At 62.0% G+C, this 16,112-nt stretch overlaps 1 protein-coding gene across 1 annotated transcript in view; it reads right to left on the bottom strand.

Annotated features, from left to right (window-relative positions):
• ADAMTS7 (ADAM metallopeptidase with thrombospondin type 1 motif 7) overlaps positions 1 to 16,112 on the bottom strand; it is a 35,963-nt gene that overhangs the window by 10,589 nt on the left and 9,262 nt on the right. Inside the window, exons 9-20 of the mRNA XM_053987920.1 lie at positions 13,452 to 13,596; positions 12,803 to 12,895; positions 12,116 to 12,261; positions 10,624 to 10,793; positions 10,288 to 10,421; positions 9,743 to 9,863; positions 9,211 to 9,455; positions 7,867 to 8,008; positions 6,415 to 6,541; positions 5,836 to 6,049; positions 1,812 to 3,857; positions 241 to 393 (exon numbers count right to left, since the gene is read on the bottom strand). Coding sequence (XP_053843895.1) covers positions 241 to 393; positions 1,812 to 3,857; positions 5,836 to 6,049; positions 6,415 to 6,541; positions 7,867 to 8,008; positions 9,211 to 9,455; positions 9,743 to 9,863; positions 10,288 to 10,421; positions 10,624 to 10,793; positions 12,116 to 12,261; positions 12,803 to 12,895; positions 13,452 to 13,596 — 3,736 coding nt within the window. The remainder of the gene's footprint in view (positions 1 to 240; positions 394 to 1,811; positions 3,858 to 5,835; positions 6,050 to 6,414; positions 6,542 to 7,866; positions 8,009 to 9,210; positions 9,456 to 9,742; positions 9,864 to 10,287; positions 10,422 to 10,623; positions 10,794 to 12,115; positions 12,262 to 12,802; positions 12,896 to 13,451; positions 13,597 to 16,112) is intronic.

Genomic DNA, 16,112 nt, shown 5'->3' with positions numbered 1-16,112 from the left:
GCCACGGGATGACACCCGCTACACCCTACCTGGCCTTTCATCAAATCATTTCGTTTAGCTTCTACAAATTCCTGACTTTTCTACCAGCCCAAGAGCAGGGAAAATGGAAATACTGCGGGATGAGCTGTTTAAACCCCGTGGCAAGCGCAAACCTTTACCTATGCGAGCCACGGGGCAGGTGTGACCCCACACCTCGCTCCGCGGGTTTTGGGGACCCTCCCTCCCCGCACGGCCCCGTACCTTGCTCCAGTTGCCCACGCGCCAGGCCGAGCAGGGTCTCAGGGAGCACCTCCGGGCGGGCACGGGCCGGTCGGCCGCGGGACAGCCGCCGTCACTGCCGCTGCTGCAGCGCACCGGCCTCCACACCGCGCCCAGGCCGCACGTGGCCGAGCACTGCAACACAGGGAGCGGCTGCAGGGCACCCCAAAACCTGACCCCAGCTTTGTAACACAGGGAGCGGCTGCAGGGCACCCCAAAACCTGACCCCAGCTTTGTAACACGGGGAGCGGCTGCAGGGCACCCCAAAACCTGACCCCAGCTTTGTAACACAGGGAGCGGCTGCAGGGCACCCCAAAACCTGACCCCAGCCCTGTAACACAGGGAGCGGCTGCAGGGCACCCCAAAACCTGACCCCAGCTCTGTAAAACAGGGAGTGGCTGCAGGGCACCCCAAAACCTGACCCCAGCTTTGTAACACGGGGAGCGGCTGCAGGGCACCCCAAAACCTGATCCCAGCTTTGTAACACAGGGAGCAGCTGCTGTGCACCCCAAAACCTGATCCCAGCTTTGTAACACAGGGAGCGGCTGCAGGGCACCCCAAAACCTGCCCCAGCTCTGTAACAGGGAGCAGCTGCTGTGCACCCCAAAACCTGATCCCAGCTTTGTAACACAGGGAGCGGCTGCAGGGCACCCCAAAACCTGCCCCAGCTCTGTAACAGGGAGCAGCTGGTGTGCACCCCAAAACCTGATCCCAGCTTTGTAACACAGGGAGCAGCTGCAAAAACCTGCCCCAAAACCTGCCCCAGCTCTGTAACAGGGAGTGGTTGCTGTGCACCCCAAAACCTGATCCCAGCTTTGCAACACAGGGAGCAGCAGAAAAAACCTGCCCCCGGCTCTGTAACAGGGAGCTGCTGCTGTGCACCCCAAAAACTGATCCCAGCTCTGTAACATGGGGAGCGGCTGCAAAAACCTGCCCCAAAACCTGCCCCAGCTCTGTAACAGGGAGCAGCTGGTGTGCACCCCAAAACCTGCCCCAGCTCTGTAACAGGGAGCAGCTGGTGTGCACCCCAAAACCTGCCCCAGCTCTGTAACAGGGAGCAGCTGCAGGGCACCCCAAAACCTGCCCCAGCCCAGCCCAGCCCCGCTGGCCCAGCAGGAAGGTCCCTGGGCACTCAGCTCTGCCTCGCCCACGGGCACTGGGAGGTGCTGGGTGAACTGGGCTGTGGGATGATGTGGGCACAGCACCTTTCCCCTCTAAGCAATCCCACGCCAGGCAGCACTGAGGGAGGGACGGAGGAGGAACACGCTCCTCCACAGCCCGTTCCAGGGTTTCTGCTCTGGGTGGGACCAACCCTTCCTCTCGCAGCTCAGTGTTTGCTCCCAGGAGGATCCTCACGGCCACGGCTGCCCGCAGCACGGGGGAAATGGGGCAGCAGCGTGGGGCTGGGGGTGCCTTCAGCTTTTGCTTGCCAGTTGTTTGCTAATTAGCACTAATGACCCCAGTCCCTGACTGCTGCCAGAGCCAGCCAGGACAGGCACAGGTCTCACATCCACACTGGCCACGTCACACTTTTAATGGGACTCGCCACGTACCTCGCTCCAGTTCCCGACCTCCCAGCTGGGCTTGGCAGCGGCTGCTGTGGTGGGCGACGGTGGAGGCAGAGCCTCCTCCTCCTCCTCCTCCTCCTCCTCCTCCTGCAGCCTCTTCTCCCAGAGCGGGGGGGGCAAAGGGGTGGGCTGGGACAATTCCTGCCCCCCATCACTGGAGGCAGGTGTCCCTGGAGGTGCCCACGGTGAGGGGTCCCTCGCTGATGTCCCTGGAGGTGCCCACGGTGAGGGGTCCCTCGCTGATGTCCCTGGGGGTGCCCACGGTGAGGGCTCCTTTGTTGATGTCCCTGGGTGTCCCCACGGTGAGGGGTCCCTTGTTGATGTCCCTGGGTGTCCCCATGGTGAGGGGTCCCTCGTTGATGTCCCTGGGGGTCCCCATGGTGAGGGCTCCTTTGTTGATGTCCCTGGGGGTGCCCACAGTGAGGGCTCCTTTGTTGATGTCCCTGGGTGTCCCCATGGTGAGGGGTCCCTCGCTGATGTCCCTGGGGGTGCCCACGGTGAGGGGTCCCTCGGTGCAGGGACGCTGAGTGGGGTCCCATGGGAGGTCAGCTCGGTGTGGGGCGATGCCAGATCCGGGTGCTGGGCCACCCCTTTTGTCCCCCATTCCAGGGGGGACCCTGCTGTGTGGGCAGGTGGGCCACGAGCTGGGGCTGTGGGCACGGCTGGGACCAGGGCATCCTGCTGGCTGAGGCCACTGGAGGTGAGCTGGGTGGCTGGCCCGGGCACGGCAGGGGACAAGGACGCTGGAGGGGCGGTCGTGGCCACCGAGGGGGTTGAGGTGGGGGCTGTGGGGGTGTGGAGCTCTGGCTGGTGCCCTCCCTGTCCCACAGGAGCCCCATCAGCACCCGCAGGAGGGGGACTCACGGCAGGGTGGGGGCTGCCAGCACTCCCTGCCACCTCCGGGCCAGGGGCCTGCAGGGTGGGCAAGGCAAGATCTGCCCTCTCCATCCCACGGGACTGCCCTCCTGCCCGCGTGGCCAGCATCCCCTCTGGCATTCCTGCCCACCCGTGCTGCTCGCTGGGCTCTGGGGCCGCACCATTGGTGTCACTGGTGGTGGCCAGGGCCATTTCCCCGGAGTCCCCGTGGCCTCTCCCTGCGGACGGGGCCGTGCCGTGTCCCTGGGTGCTCGCAGGGCCCCCGCTGCCCCGTGCTGCTGGCCCCTGGGACACATCCAGCCCGGCACTGCCCCAGCCCACATCGGCTGCCTGGGCACCCCCGGGAGCGGGGGCACCCTGCCCAAGGCTGCTGCTGGTGGTGGGCACAGCTCCGTGGGGCTCAGCCCAGCGTGGGTGGTTTGCAGAGCTCTGGCTCACGGAGCTCTGGCTGGGCAGAGAGCGGGGCACAGGCACTGCATCCTCCTCCTCCTCCTCCTCACCCAAAAAGCCAGGGGTGGTGTATCTGGGAGTGGCTGATCCCCCATCCTCGGGGACCATGCTCAGGAGGTCACTCGTGGCCAGATCCCCGGGCTCTGTGTCTCGCCCACGCACGGGAGCAGAAGTGTGCTCCTCCTCGGTGCCTGGCTGCTCCTGGCTCTCTCCTCCCAGCTCGGTGGTGAGCAGGGCCTCGGTGGGCAGCTCCCAGAGCCCCCCCGTGCCATCAGGGCTCGGCTCTGCCTTTGGCTCCTCGCCTTTGGTCTCCTTCTCCGTGAAGGGATAGTAAGACAGATCCTCGTGGAAGTTGATAAAGTTGTAATCGTAGTAAAAATCATCAACAAAGACATTTCCTTTCCTGGCTGAGAAGTCCTCCTCGGTGATGACATTGACATCGTTGGACTCCGGGATGTTTGGGACCAAGGGGTTAAATTTAGGAATGCGGTTGCTGGGCATGTAATGGATTTCATTAAATATCTCCCTGCTGGAGGAGCCGCTGCCGGACCAGTCGGTGGTGTCCCATTTCTGGTGGCACTGTGGCAAGGAGCAAACCCTCTCGGGGCTGGGTCTCTGGGCAGGCTCACACGGGGCCCCGCTGCTGCTGCTGCTGCTGCAGTGGACTGGGCGCCGCTGGGTCCCGTTCCCACAGGTCACGGAGCACTGGGAAGGCAAGAGAGAGGGACAGGTCTGTGGGGCAAGGCCGGGAGTGGTGCCAGTGCTCCCTCCGTGAGGGCTCCACGGGGCTTTGGGCACAGAGCCAGGTCACTCCACCACCTCCCACCTCCCCGGACAGCCCCTGTGCCAGTCCCACCCGCGGGGTGCTGCCCACCCTGGTGAGCAGAGCATTGCTGCCCAAATCCCCTCTGGGGCTGCCCACGTTGGAGACGGTGCCGGGGCAGGGCTGGAGCTGTGGGGACTTTGCTCAGGGTGATCCTTGGCCTGCTCTCCAGCCAGAAACAGTTTTCCCGGGAGATGGAGGCTGGGAAGGGCAGGGGTGAGATGAGCTAATAGGCCTTTCCTGTGACCTATTGCCATGAATTGCATCTCTTCTTCTAGAAGAGCTTTCTTTGAAGCAGGGAATAACAACATGGGTGTTGTCCGAGTGGGGAAAAAGCAAAGGTCAGGAGGGAGCTTTGCTGGGGACACACCATCCCCCCATAATGGGCTCTTTGAGATGGGTCAGCACAAAAGAAGCTGAGAAGCTGGAAGGGAGATCAGCAGCATTTTCTGCTGCATTTGGGGCTTGGAGCAACGCAGACTTGTGAAAGGTGTCCCTGCCCATGGCGAGCTTTCAGGTCCCTTCCACCCCAGAGCATTCCAGGCTTCTCTGGTAACACCACGTGGCCACCACCAGGCGTTTCCAGAGCTGGAATCAAACATTAGCACACACCAACACCTGCCAGAGGGCTGCAAGGAGCTGCTCCCCTGAAGAACAGCAAACCAGCCTTCTGACCCCATCAGCTTCTTTGGAAACTCCCCAAAGCTGCACGTGCAGTGCCCCGGGGTCCTCCTGAGGCACCGAGCCCCGGTGCTGAAGCAGCCGTGGGCCACCCAAACCCCAGAGAGCCCCTCTGGCAGGGCCAGGTGGGCACACTGCTCCTGCCTGGGCCCTGCAGAGCTGCCCCACCCTGCTGGCACTGCTGACAGAAGGACCACGGCTCTGGGGAGCTTCCAAGCCCCTCCAATCCCCCTAATTATGGTGGTGGCGGGAATGGAAAAGAAGGAGGGCTCTCCCTTTAAATTAAAGGACAGAAAGATTGCAGAACCTCAAAATCCCAAACACATTTCTCCAGGGCTCGCACGTCCACTGGTGCCAACACCACAGAGGCCAGCTGGGAGGGCTGGGGCTGCCCTGCCCAGCACTGACCCACCAACAAGCTGTAATTTTGCCTTTAAATCATTGCATCCATCTTTCTCAGCCCTTAATTGTGGCTTTTGTGGGCCCCTAGAAAAATATTTCCAACTCGCTCTCATCTAGCCTTCAAACCCTCTGTTCACATTTGATTCCATTTGTTCCTTAGCAACAAGCTCTGTTCCCAGGCTCTCTCCTTTCTCTCCTGATATTTGTCTTCACTCTGAACACTTTTGGAATGGCTGTTTAAATTAGGAGTTATCATTTTCTGGTTGAAACCCTCAGCCTGTGGTTAAGCTGATTCACAAAAACACAAAAATAAATCAAGCCTACAGAGAGAGTGTCGCCATTAATCACCCCATGGAATCATTTGGGTTGGAAGGGACCTTGAAGACCATCCAGTTCCACCCCCTGCCATGGGCAGGGACACCTTCCACTACACCAGGCTGTTCCAAGCCATGTCCAGCTGAAAACCTCATTTCTGCCCTGCTTGTGCCAAGCACGGAGCGTGGCCCTCACCCTGTGCAAGGGAGCTGCAAAGCCCAGGGCTGGGGCAGAATTAAACTGCCCAACGCCCCTTCCTCACCCTGAGACCTCCCCAGGCAATGGAATTCCCATCCCAAGCAGGAATTCCCATTCCTGCTGAGCCCACGGGGACACAGCCCATGGATTTCTGGAGCGGGAGCACACCCGTTGCTCTGGGGCAGGCTGAGGTGCCCAGGGACCCCTGTCCCCAGCTCCCACCCCTCTGCAAGACACTGGGACATCCCCAGTGTGCCCTCTCACCTCAGACCAGTTCCCCACAGCCCACGGGGAGGGGCAGGGGACCTCTGGGTGGCAGGGAGCGGTGGCATCCGGCTTGGCGAGGTGCTGGCAGTCCGCTGGCTGCAGGGCCCTCTGCTCGTCCAGCCCCACGCTCTGGATGCACAGCACCGTCCTCTTCATCAGCCCCGCCCGGCCACACGAGGCCGAGCACTTCTGCCACTCGCCCACCCACCACCTGTGGAGGGGAAGGGGAAAGGGAAAGGGAAAGAGGGGGAAAGGGAAGAGAAAGATCTCAGCCAGAGCAAGCAGCCGTGCCCCAGCATCCATCCCACTGCCCATCGCGTGAGGCCACGGGGAAAGGAGGATCCCAAATGTGTCAGCCCAAGGCCCGGGAGCTCGGACAGAGGGTCAGGGATGGGACAGTCCCCGAGCTGTGTGCACAGAGGCAGGGAGGAGCATCCTGCCGGGACGGGACCTCCTGTGAGGCTCTGCCTGCGCCCTGTGGCGATCAGGCAACCCCAGGGATGCTGTCATGGACCGAGCCAGGGCCTGGGACCCATCCCCAGGGCGAGGGAGGGGGGGCAGCAGGGCGGCTGGCACCTGGCCGGGCAGGGCTCCTCGCTGCAGGTGCGCTGCTGGTCGTCGGGGCGCGCGAGCGCGTCGCAGAACCGCTCCTCCACCAGGCCCGCCAGCCTCTCCACGCAGTGCACGACCTGCCGCTGCACCCCTGCGGGTGGACGGGCGCTGAGGGCACCCCCAGGGCGCTGAGGGCACCCCCAGGGCACTGAGGGCACCCCTGGGGGCGCCGGCACCACACGGGCGCCAGCACGGCTTGGGAAACCGAAGCCGGCAGGTGACCGAGCCTGAGCCGCCAAGGACAGCAAGGAGAAAATGAAAGCACCACAAAGTTCACTTGTGCTGAGGCTGAGATGCCCCAGCAGAGCCCCTGGCAGCGGGGCAGCTGGGGCAGGAGGGGGTGCAGCTGCAGCGGCCCGGCCGCGCTGCCCGGAGCACATCCAGCCACCGCAGGCACGGCGAGGTCTGGGGACCAAGGGGCAGCACTCGGCTCCTTTGGCAGCCCTGCCCCAGCCCAGCTCAGGGACAAAACACTGCCCAAAGCCTCGTGTCCCCAGTCTGTAAGGGTGACCTCAGCACGCTGCCTCGCTCCGGCTTCTGTCCCCGCTTCTGTAACACGTACTTGACCTGTGACATGGAGAGCTGTCACCACAGGCTCAGCTGAGACTGACAGAGCCCTGCTGAAGCTGCTGAGCTGGGCTCTGGCTCAAGCACTTGGGAGCTTACAGGGCCTTGGGGCTCACCAGGGGCTCACTGTGAGCTCTCCCGAATCCACATCTCATCTCACATCATCACTCAGTGCAGGAAGAGGGGCTCAGCCCTCCTCCAGCTGCTCACCCTCACCCGACTCCTGCCTGATTCACTCCTCTATTTCCCTTCTGTTCTGGAAGCCAAGCACTCCAATCACACAAAGAAAAGCCGGTTTTAAACAAAGCCCGTGTGCTGGCACTCTGTGCTACCTAGAAAGCACAAGTGTCCTTGAATTCCCCTTTTTTTCCAGTGCCAGCTGCTCTCGAGGAAGTGCTTGCTGCTCCCAGCCTCCCCCGGCAGCGTTCCAGAAGTGTCCCAAAAGCTGCCCTGGGGAGCCTGGGGTACCCAGCCAGCGGTGCAGTGGGGCAGGCTGGGGGAAGCAAATGTCCACACATGGACACTGTGGGACCCCGGTGCTCTCTATAAAACCCTGGATATCCTCCTCCCCGTGGGGAGGCCCAGCCAGGCAGGAGAGCAGCCCTTCCACGCTCCCTGATCTCTCTAAAGCTCTTTTGTCTCCATCCTGTGCCGGGTAACAGGACACCGAGCCGGGAGCACAGCGCTGATAAAGCCCTGGGGTTCCTGCTGAGCGCCACGGGCCGTGACCTCAGCAGATGTCCCTTTCTTCTTCCCCTAAGACCTCGTGAAACCCAAGACCCAGGAATTTCAGAGGCTCCCCAGGGACGCTCCACTGCTCGGAGCGGGTGTCCCGGGGGCTGCGCTCACCTGTCCCGCAGGTGGCCGTGCAGGTGGTCCAGGAGCCAAAGCGCCACAGGAACTCGGGCTGCTCGATCTCGTTCTCGCTCTCGGCCGGGCGCTGGATCGTGTACTGGTACCTGACCCCGGGGTTGGTCTCCTGGAACAGCAGCTGGGGGACACAGGGGACACAGAGGGGGTGAACAGCAGCTGGGGGACACGGGGGACAGGGGCAGGGCAGGGCAGTGGGGGTGGCATTGCACCAGGGGCTTCTCAGGGTGAAGGAGCTGCCCAGCAGGGCCAGAAGGACGTGACCCCTGTGCCCGGCTCCCCAGCAGAGCTGGGATTTGGAGTAACCCGGTTTGTGGAAGGTGTCCCTGCCCACGGGTGGAATTTCCTAAATTCCTCCCACTCCAGAGGGGCTCCTGCTGCTCCCGTGGTTGACACAAGCCCTGCTGGAAGCGCCTCCCGCGCCCGCGCTGGCGAGGGCCGGGAGTTCATCCCTGTTTTTCTTAGTCTAAGCACTCCCATTATTGCCAAAGCTTTGTTGTTCTTGGAGCTTTGGCGGGAGCCAGGGCGTCTTTCCAAGACCTCTCCATGAACATCGAAGCGTTGTTGTCCACAGGTTTTAATTAGGTTATGAATCCCAGAGAGTGATTTGCGGGTGCCAGCATTCCCATTACCAGCAGCCCTTGGCGGCAGCAGGATCCTGCTCACATCCCACCCCGAGCTGCTGCTGAAGGAAAGGCAGGAGGAGGTTGTGGCTGCTCGGGGTGGCCGAGCTCTGGGCGAGCCCGTGCAAAGGCAGGGATGTTCTGGGCAGTGCGTGGGGCTGAGCCACGACTGCCAGGGCGGGGGGATCCTGGGGGTCCATAGGATGCAGCTCCGTGGCCACCACACCTGGCACCACGGGGGATTTCAGCCTGGTGCCAGCTCTGCCATCACGTGTGGGACGATTCCCACCGGTTTCTGCAGAGGAAGGCTTGGCCTCACGGTCGCAAGGATATTGACTCCAACAGCTTTGCATGAGCTGGCAGCTCCCTCACTCCTGACTGTCCAGCCCAGCCAGAGCAGCGGGGGCTCTTTCCCTGCTCGTGATAAGATACGGGAAAGGCCTCAGGAAAGGGCTCTTTCTCCTCAGGCTCCCTCTCCTGTGTAAATATTCCGCGGAATGCTGCAAAGGGGATGAGGCTCAGCTGCAAGCGGTGTGGGCTGGAAACACTCCCCGGGCTGGCAGGGTGTGCTTGGCTGCTCCAGCATTGGCTCCCAGAGAAACACACCCCGAGGAGGGGCAGAGCCCATCCCCTGGATGCACGGAGGGCTGTGAGGGACCACGGCAGCTCAGCCCCACAAGGAGGGCGGGCTCCATCCTACCTGGATCCACACGGGCTCCACGGTCGGCCCCGGAGAGGTGAGGTTCTCCCAGTTCCCTGTCCTCTTGTAGGTGAAGGTGGTCCCTGCCACCCTGTAGTCCCCGTTCCACTGGATGGTCCAGCCACCATTCAGGAAATACTTCTCCGGGTCCTCGCTCCGCAGCGCCAGGAAATTCCCGGCTTCGGCCACTTCTTCAATCCGGATCTCCCGGGCTCCCACGGGGATAATCCCAATGTCCACGTAGCCTGGGAATGGAACCAAGCGCTGGTCTTGGTGGAGCCAGAGGTGTCTGAGACGATTTGGGTGGGTGCTGTGCCCCCTGGGTGCCAGCACCGTGCCAATCCTTACACCTCTGTAAGGCACCAGTGGGCACCAAGCCCTACCCTGCCCTGAGCCCACCTGAGCTCCCTGCTGCCTTATCCCCAAAAAATCGACCAGTTGGAATTAAACTCCCCTTCCAAAGGAGCAGCAGCAGCCCAGCTGTGCTGGAGCAGGCACGGCGTGCCCTGGGGACAGCAGGAGGTGCCCTTACCCAGCCCCTCGCTGTCCTCGAAGGTCTTGTGGACGGTGTGGCAGGTGGAGCCGTCCCCGTGGCAGACCCCGCAGCGATCCTCCACGGCGTGCGAGTCGATCTCGTAGTCACAGCCCACGTTCTGCAGGGGAGACAGCCCGTCAGCCCCACGCCAGCATCTCCCAGTCCCTCCCAGCACCGCCTGCATCGTCCCCGGGGGATTCACAGCACCCTGGCATGGCTTGGCTTGGAAGGGGCGTTAAAGACGATCCGGTTCCAGCCCCTTCCATGGGCAGGGACAGCTTCCCTGAGACCAGGGTGCTCCAAGGTTGCTGCAGGTTGCATCCATCCTGGCCTGGGCTGTGCTCTGGCTCCCTGAGGCCAGCACAGAGGCTGGCACAGCCCGTACCACTCACCCCACGGGAGCCAGCAGCGCTCTCCAAGCGGGGAATGGCAAAAGGAGCCAGCTCAGCATGAGAGGGAGGGGATGCTGAGCGCCCAAGGGTGGGTGCTGCCCCTCGGGTGCTTCCCAGGCCCGGGGTGTCCCTGGGTGCCCCCAGCCCCACCTTGCAGATGCCGTTGATGCAGACGTCGCGGCTGGCGTCGCCGTCGTAGCAGGGCGTCCCGTCCACCACCGCGTCCCGCAGCTTCTCCGCAAAGTACTCGTGCTCGGGCCGGCAGTGCAGCTCGCAGGGGTTAACTGGGAACAGGCACAGACTCAACCCCGGCGCCTCCGAAAGCACAAACCAGCCCCGCCGGCCCGGGGCAGTGTCAAATGCACAAGTGCACAAAACGCAGCACGAGCGGGCTGCAAGCAAGGCTGCGACACCAGCGGCCAGCTCCGGCCGCTCCGGGGCCCTGCCCGAGCCTCTCCAGGTTTGAGGTCTCTGCCCTCCACTCACTGTTGTTGGGCACTGGCGTCCACTTGTAGAGCTTCCCTTTGTAGAGCATGGGGTTGAAGTGGCTGCACTGGAGCTGGCGGAAGGAGGGCTTGTCCGGGGGGCAGCGCCGCACGTTGCAGATCCGGAACCGCTTCCGCTCGCCCAGGCAGAACCGGCCCCCGTACTTGGGCCTGGCGGGGGGAAACACCAGTCACACGGGCTAGGAGGGCACAGACCTCAGAGTCACAGAGCTGTGCAACGGTTTGGGTCGGAAGGGACCTTAAAGTCCACCCCTGTTCCACCCCCTGCCGTGGGCAGGGACACCTTCCACAGACCAGGCTGCTCCAAGCCCCGTCCAGCCTCCTGCGGCTGCTCTCTGGAGGAGCTGCTCTCCATCCCAGGGAGTCCTCCTGACTCTGCTCCTCTACTGCCCCGGGGAATGGCAAAGCTGACACTTTTCAAAGCAAGAGAGGCTTGGCAAGCACAACAGTGCTTTTCTCAGATGCCAGCAGAGCCTCACAACACGGCCACCATCTCCTGCCACGCTGCCTTTTCCTTTGGTCACACCACTGTCCATGGCCCATGGCCCAGTGACCTCACGAGAATTCCTTCTCCTGGGCACACTCTGCTGAAGAGAATGAAGCTAATGATTATTTTAGGGCTGTGTTTACACGCTCTGCCCTGAGGAATGGCTGTGGGAGGGGGGGATGCCCAGCACACATTTTCTCACTTCATCCCAAGGGCAAAGCTGAAGATTTACCTCCAGTGGCCAAAGCAAACAACTGCCCGGGAAATTCCCAGTGTTTGCTCTCCTGCCTGTCCACAGCTGTGTTTGGAACGCTCCACAAAGCACCACAGCACCTCTGCCACAGAGTTTATGTCAAACATAAACCCAGGTGCTGATCAGACAGAGCACTTCCCTCTAGAGCCCAGCAGCACGTACCAAACTCACCCGAGGATGAGGATGGGCAGAACACGTCTGGAAGGGTCAGGAGCTCACTCCTGGGGCTGGCAGAGTGCCCCAGGCCATGGAAAAGCAACTCCCCTGGAACATTACTACAAAGCCCTTTTCCTCCCTATCCCAGGCTGCTCTGACACCAGGGCAAGCCAGGGGTTTTGGCTGAATCCAGCACAACAGGGATTTGGTGAGCAAGGGGACATCTGGGGAGCAGATGGGTCAGCAGAAATCCCAGGATGGAGATGGCTGCTCCTCCAGCAGTGCCCGGACACTTCCAGCCAGCACTGGCTGATGGAATGCAGCAGGGTGATAAACTGCAGCAGGATTTTTCAAAACAACTCTGAATCAGGCCCCAAGAATGCCTGGTTTGCTGCTCTGTCACTAAAGGGCAGTGGGTATGTTTAACATCTCCGAGTGTGGAGTCTCTGCCCTTTGTTTGAGTCACTCCAGGGCAGGGGATGGAACCAGTCCCTCCCAGCCCAAACCAGCCCGGCCTTCTGTGACTCCTCACTGGCGTCCTGGGGTCCGGGCAGCCCAGGCTCGGGGCTGGCTTACGTGGGGTGGCTGCAGTGCCTCTCAGCACTCTGCACTCCTGCTCCACAGCTGCGGGAGCAGGAGGCCCAGGAGCTCCAGGAGCTCCAGCCGCCGTCGATGGGCTCGGGCCGGAAGCCCACGGGAACGCACTCGCCGTTGAAGCACCACTGCAGGGACAGGAGGAGAACACCAGGTTAAGGGTGGGGAGCACTGAGGCCCAGCACACGGATTGTCCCCTGGAAATCCCTGCTTTGCTCGCATGGAGGGGTCAGCTGGGCTCTGCCACAGCCTGGAGCTGCTCAAGCCACGGGAAACTCAGAGGAGTTGGGTTGTTTGAGGATTTGAGGGAGGCAACAAACCCAAAGCTCCACAGAGACCCCTCAGCAAGGGGATCCACAGCCCCCAGAGGGGCTCAGAGGTGCCTCCCCAGCAGTGGGAAACATCCCAGGGAGGAGCATCCACCATGGCAGCAGAACCTTGTGCTCTCCTGCCATTAGCTGGGTCATTAAGTGCGGGTTTCACCTTCCCAGGTGATTCAAGTGATCCCAGGTGAGTCACCTTCCCCGAGGGCAGTCCCTGCTGGGGGCAGCGGGTGTTTGGGCAGAGCAAGGGCAGTGGGACGAGCCCAGCCCTGCGCTGACCCTGCAGAGCCCCTGTGGGTGCAGGAGCAGGGCTCCCCGAGGCCATGGAGGGCTGTCCCCCCCTTACCTTGCTCTCCCCGCAGGCCGTGCCGTCCACAGCCGCGTCCAGCTTGGAGTGACACGTGTTCCCCACCGTGCACCACAGCGTGCTGCAGACACTCTGTGGGAAGAGAGGGACACGGGTCCTGCCTGGCACAGGGCCCTCCCTGGGCCACAGAGCCCTCCCTGGGGCACAGAGCCCTCCCTGGGGCACAGAGCCCTCCCTCGGGCACAGATCAGATCAATCCCTCGGGCACAGATCCATCCCTGGGGCACAGATCAGATCTATCCTTTGGGCATGGATGAGATCCATCCTTTGGGCACAGATCCATCCCCGGGGCACAGAGCCCTCCCTTGGGCATGGAGCCCTCCCTCGGGCACAGAGCCCTCCCTTGGGCACAGATCAGATCAATCCCTCGGGCACAGATCCATCCCTGGGGCACAGATCAGATCTATCCTTTGGGCACAGATCAGATCCATCCCTCGGGCACAGATCCATCCCTGGGGCACGGATCAGATCTATCCCTGGGGCACGGATCAGATCCATCCTTTGGGCACAGATCCATCCCTGGGGCACAGATCAGATCCCTCCCTCGGGCAGGGTGGGCGCAGCCCCAGCAAAGCCCCCCCAGAGCCCCCACTGCCCGCCAGGCCGTGGGCAATGCCCGCGTCCTTACGTCCATGTCGTCGCAGAAGGTGGAGTGGGGGCCGTACTGCAGCCGGCACTGGTGGCCCACGTCGTACAGGACGCCCGGGGGCACCAGGGGAAAGTCCAGCAGCTCCCGGGCTGGGGGGTCATCCAGGCACAGCCCCCAGCCCCGGCTGCAAGAGAGAGGCCACAGCAGAGTCACCCCGGTGTCCCACACCTCCGGCAGGAGCCGGGAGCAGCGGCTGGAGCGTGGCCCGGGATGAGCCACCAGCATTTCCCCCCCGACACGGCCCCGGCTCTGCGGTCCCTGGAGCTGCTCCGGTGTGGAGGGCACCTCTGGGGACCTTTCTGGGGTGGGAGCCCCCCAGAGTGATCCCCCCATGTCCCCCCGGCGTGGCAGGACACGGGGAAGGTGAAGGGACAAAGACAGGAGGGGCAGCAGCCATAAATGTCCCGGTGGAGCCACAAGCTGCAGAACTGTCCCCGCAGACCTGCTAACGGGAGTAAAGGAATTTAGGAGGAATAAAGAGGAAATAAAGAGGATGGCCAGCAGCCGGACGTGCCCGCTGCCGTGCCCAGAGCAGGCTGGACAGGATTGCTTTGGGGCAGAGGTGGGAGCGGAGGTGCCCCCTCTGCTCCAGCCGCTTCTGCTGCGACACCTCCCAAACGCAGCCGGGGTTGTCCCCAGCTCAGCCCGCGGTGTTATTCCAACAAACTCTGAAACACGTTTGGAAACAAATGTTTCCAGCAAGGCCGAGCCTCTGGCAAGGCTGTGCGGGCGGATCAGATTACTCGGGTTTGTTGTGATTGGGAACGGCTCGGAATTCCCGTGCAGTAAGATTCCTTTTTAACCCAAACCAGCCGCACGGAAACAGGGCTGGAAGCAGCAGAGCTGCTGCTTTGGGGTGCTGGCAGTGCCAGGGGTGATGCCCAGCAGAGCCAGCACCCCCTCCTGCCTTTCCCATCCCACCACTGAGTTCCACACTGGACACCTGCAGACGTCTCCCTTGGCTGGAGACACCCCCCTGAACTCCCATGCTCCTCACTGGAATATATTTGTATTTCCCTATGAGAAAAACCAGGAAACGGATTGCTTTCAGCAGCCCAGGGGCTCAAAAATCTCAGTTTTCCAAAGTGCCACCAGCAGGAGCATCCTGCTGCTCCCAGCCCAGCGGGAAGGGCAGGACCCCTGTGGGTGATGTGGGGCTGAGCTGGGATGGATGGGGCATGGGTTGGGCAGCTGGACACAGGGTCCTGCTGCAGCCTGTGTCAGGCACACACGCACACTGCATGGCACCTCCCCACGTATTTCCACAGAACCCTGGAATGGCTTGGGTTGGGAGGAGCCTTAAAGCTCATCCCATTCTGTACACTTGGAGCATTTTCTCCAAAAGCAGAAGGTGTCCTTACTGGAAAAAGTCCAGGCTCAAGCACTTCATCCTGGATGAGCCCCAGGTGTGACACTCGTGCTGCTCTGGACTCTTCCTCTGCCTGTTTGGGTCCCAGCACGGGACCCCACAGGTCCCCCCTACACTGTCCCCAGCCTCCTGCTCCTCTGAGCTGCTTGGGGCACTCCCTGCCCTGCCCCAGCTCGCAGAGGGCTCTCTGTCCAGTCTGGGGGTGACTGGGATCTGCCTCAGCTTTCCAGCTTTTCCAGAACCTATTTCTTTGTTAAATATTTTACAGTCATTCTCCTGGTCTGTTCAATTGGCCAGAACACATCTCCAAGCAGGGAAAAATTGGCCTGAGTTTCCCTCTGGCTTCCAGGGATCTGCAGTAAATCCCAGTCCACAGGGAAAGATGCAGGGGCCTGCACTGCTCTGCCTGTTCCAGCCCGTTCCTTAACAAGCTGGAGGATGGAGTGGATGGAACAATGATTAAATCCCCATCTGTGAGCAGCCTGAGAGGATCTGCAGATACATTTGCGAGCGGGATTAAAATTCCAAAAGCTCCCAGAGAACTGGAGGAAGGGTCCAAGAAGAATTCAACAAAAACAAAGGCAGAGCTTGGAGCTTGGGAAGGATCAGCTGCACAGCCCTGGAGCTGGTGGGGCTGGCAGAGGGGTGGCACGGGCAGGGCAAGGGCAGCAGGCCCTGGCAAGAGGAGGATGATGGAAGAAGAGCTCCAGCACTGTGGAAAGAGGCTGAAAATCTGGTTGTGTGATGTAGAGCAAAGACTGAAGAGTCCCTTCAGCACCAGAGCATCAGCAGGCACCCTGTGCCAGCACCCTACGCTGGCCTGAGCCAGGGGACACCTTCCCTGGGGACAGGCTGCCACAGCAGGGACAGGAGCTCTCCCAGTGTCCCCTCGTGCCCTGACTGAAGCCCCAGCTGCAGCCAGCACTGACTGCAGTGCTGGGGCCGTGCTGCTGCCGGGAATCACTTTCAGATGCCCCACCACTCGGCAGTGCTTGTGAAATGATAATTACCTTGTGTAAATAACAACGCTCATCATCCGGGAGTGCGGCTTTTCCGAACGTGAGCTCCGTTCCAAGCACGCCCAGCAAGCCCAGGTCAGCAGGGTCCCGTTTCCTGGCTCCCTCCCTCCCGTTCTCCTGCCAACACCCCGTTACAACACGTGCTGGCCCTGGGCTGGCCCTGGCCCCGGGGTGTCACAGCCGGTGACAGGCGCCTGCCGGGCCCTGCGCCGCTCCCAAGGAAGAGCTGCTCCTCCCGGGGGAGCAAAGAGA

Source organism: Vidua macroura, chromosome 12 (assembly GCF_024509145.1).
Source record: "Vidua macroura isolate BioBank_ID:100142 chromosome 12, ASM2450914v1, whole genome shotgun sequence".
NCBI classification, from domain to species: domain Eukaryota; kingdom Metazoa; phylum Chordata; class Aves; order Passeriformes; family Viduidae; genus Vidua; species Vidua macroura.
This window is presented reverse-complemented; position numbering and strand designations above follow the sequence as displayed.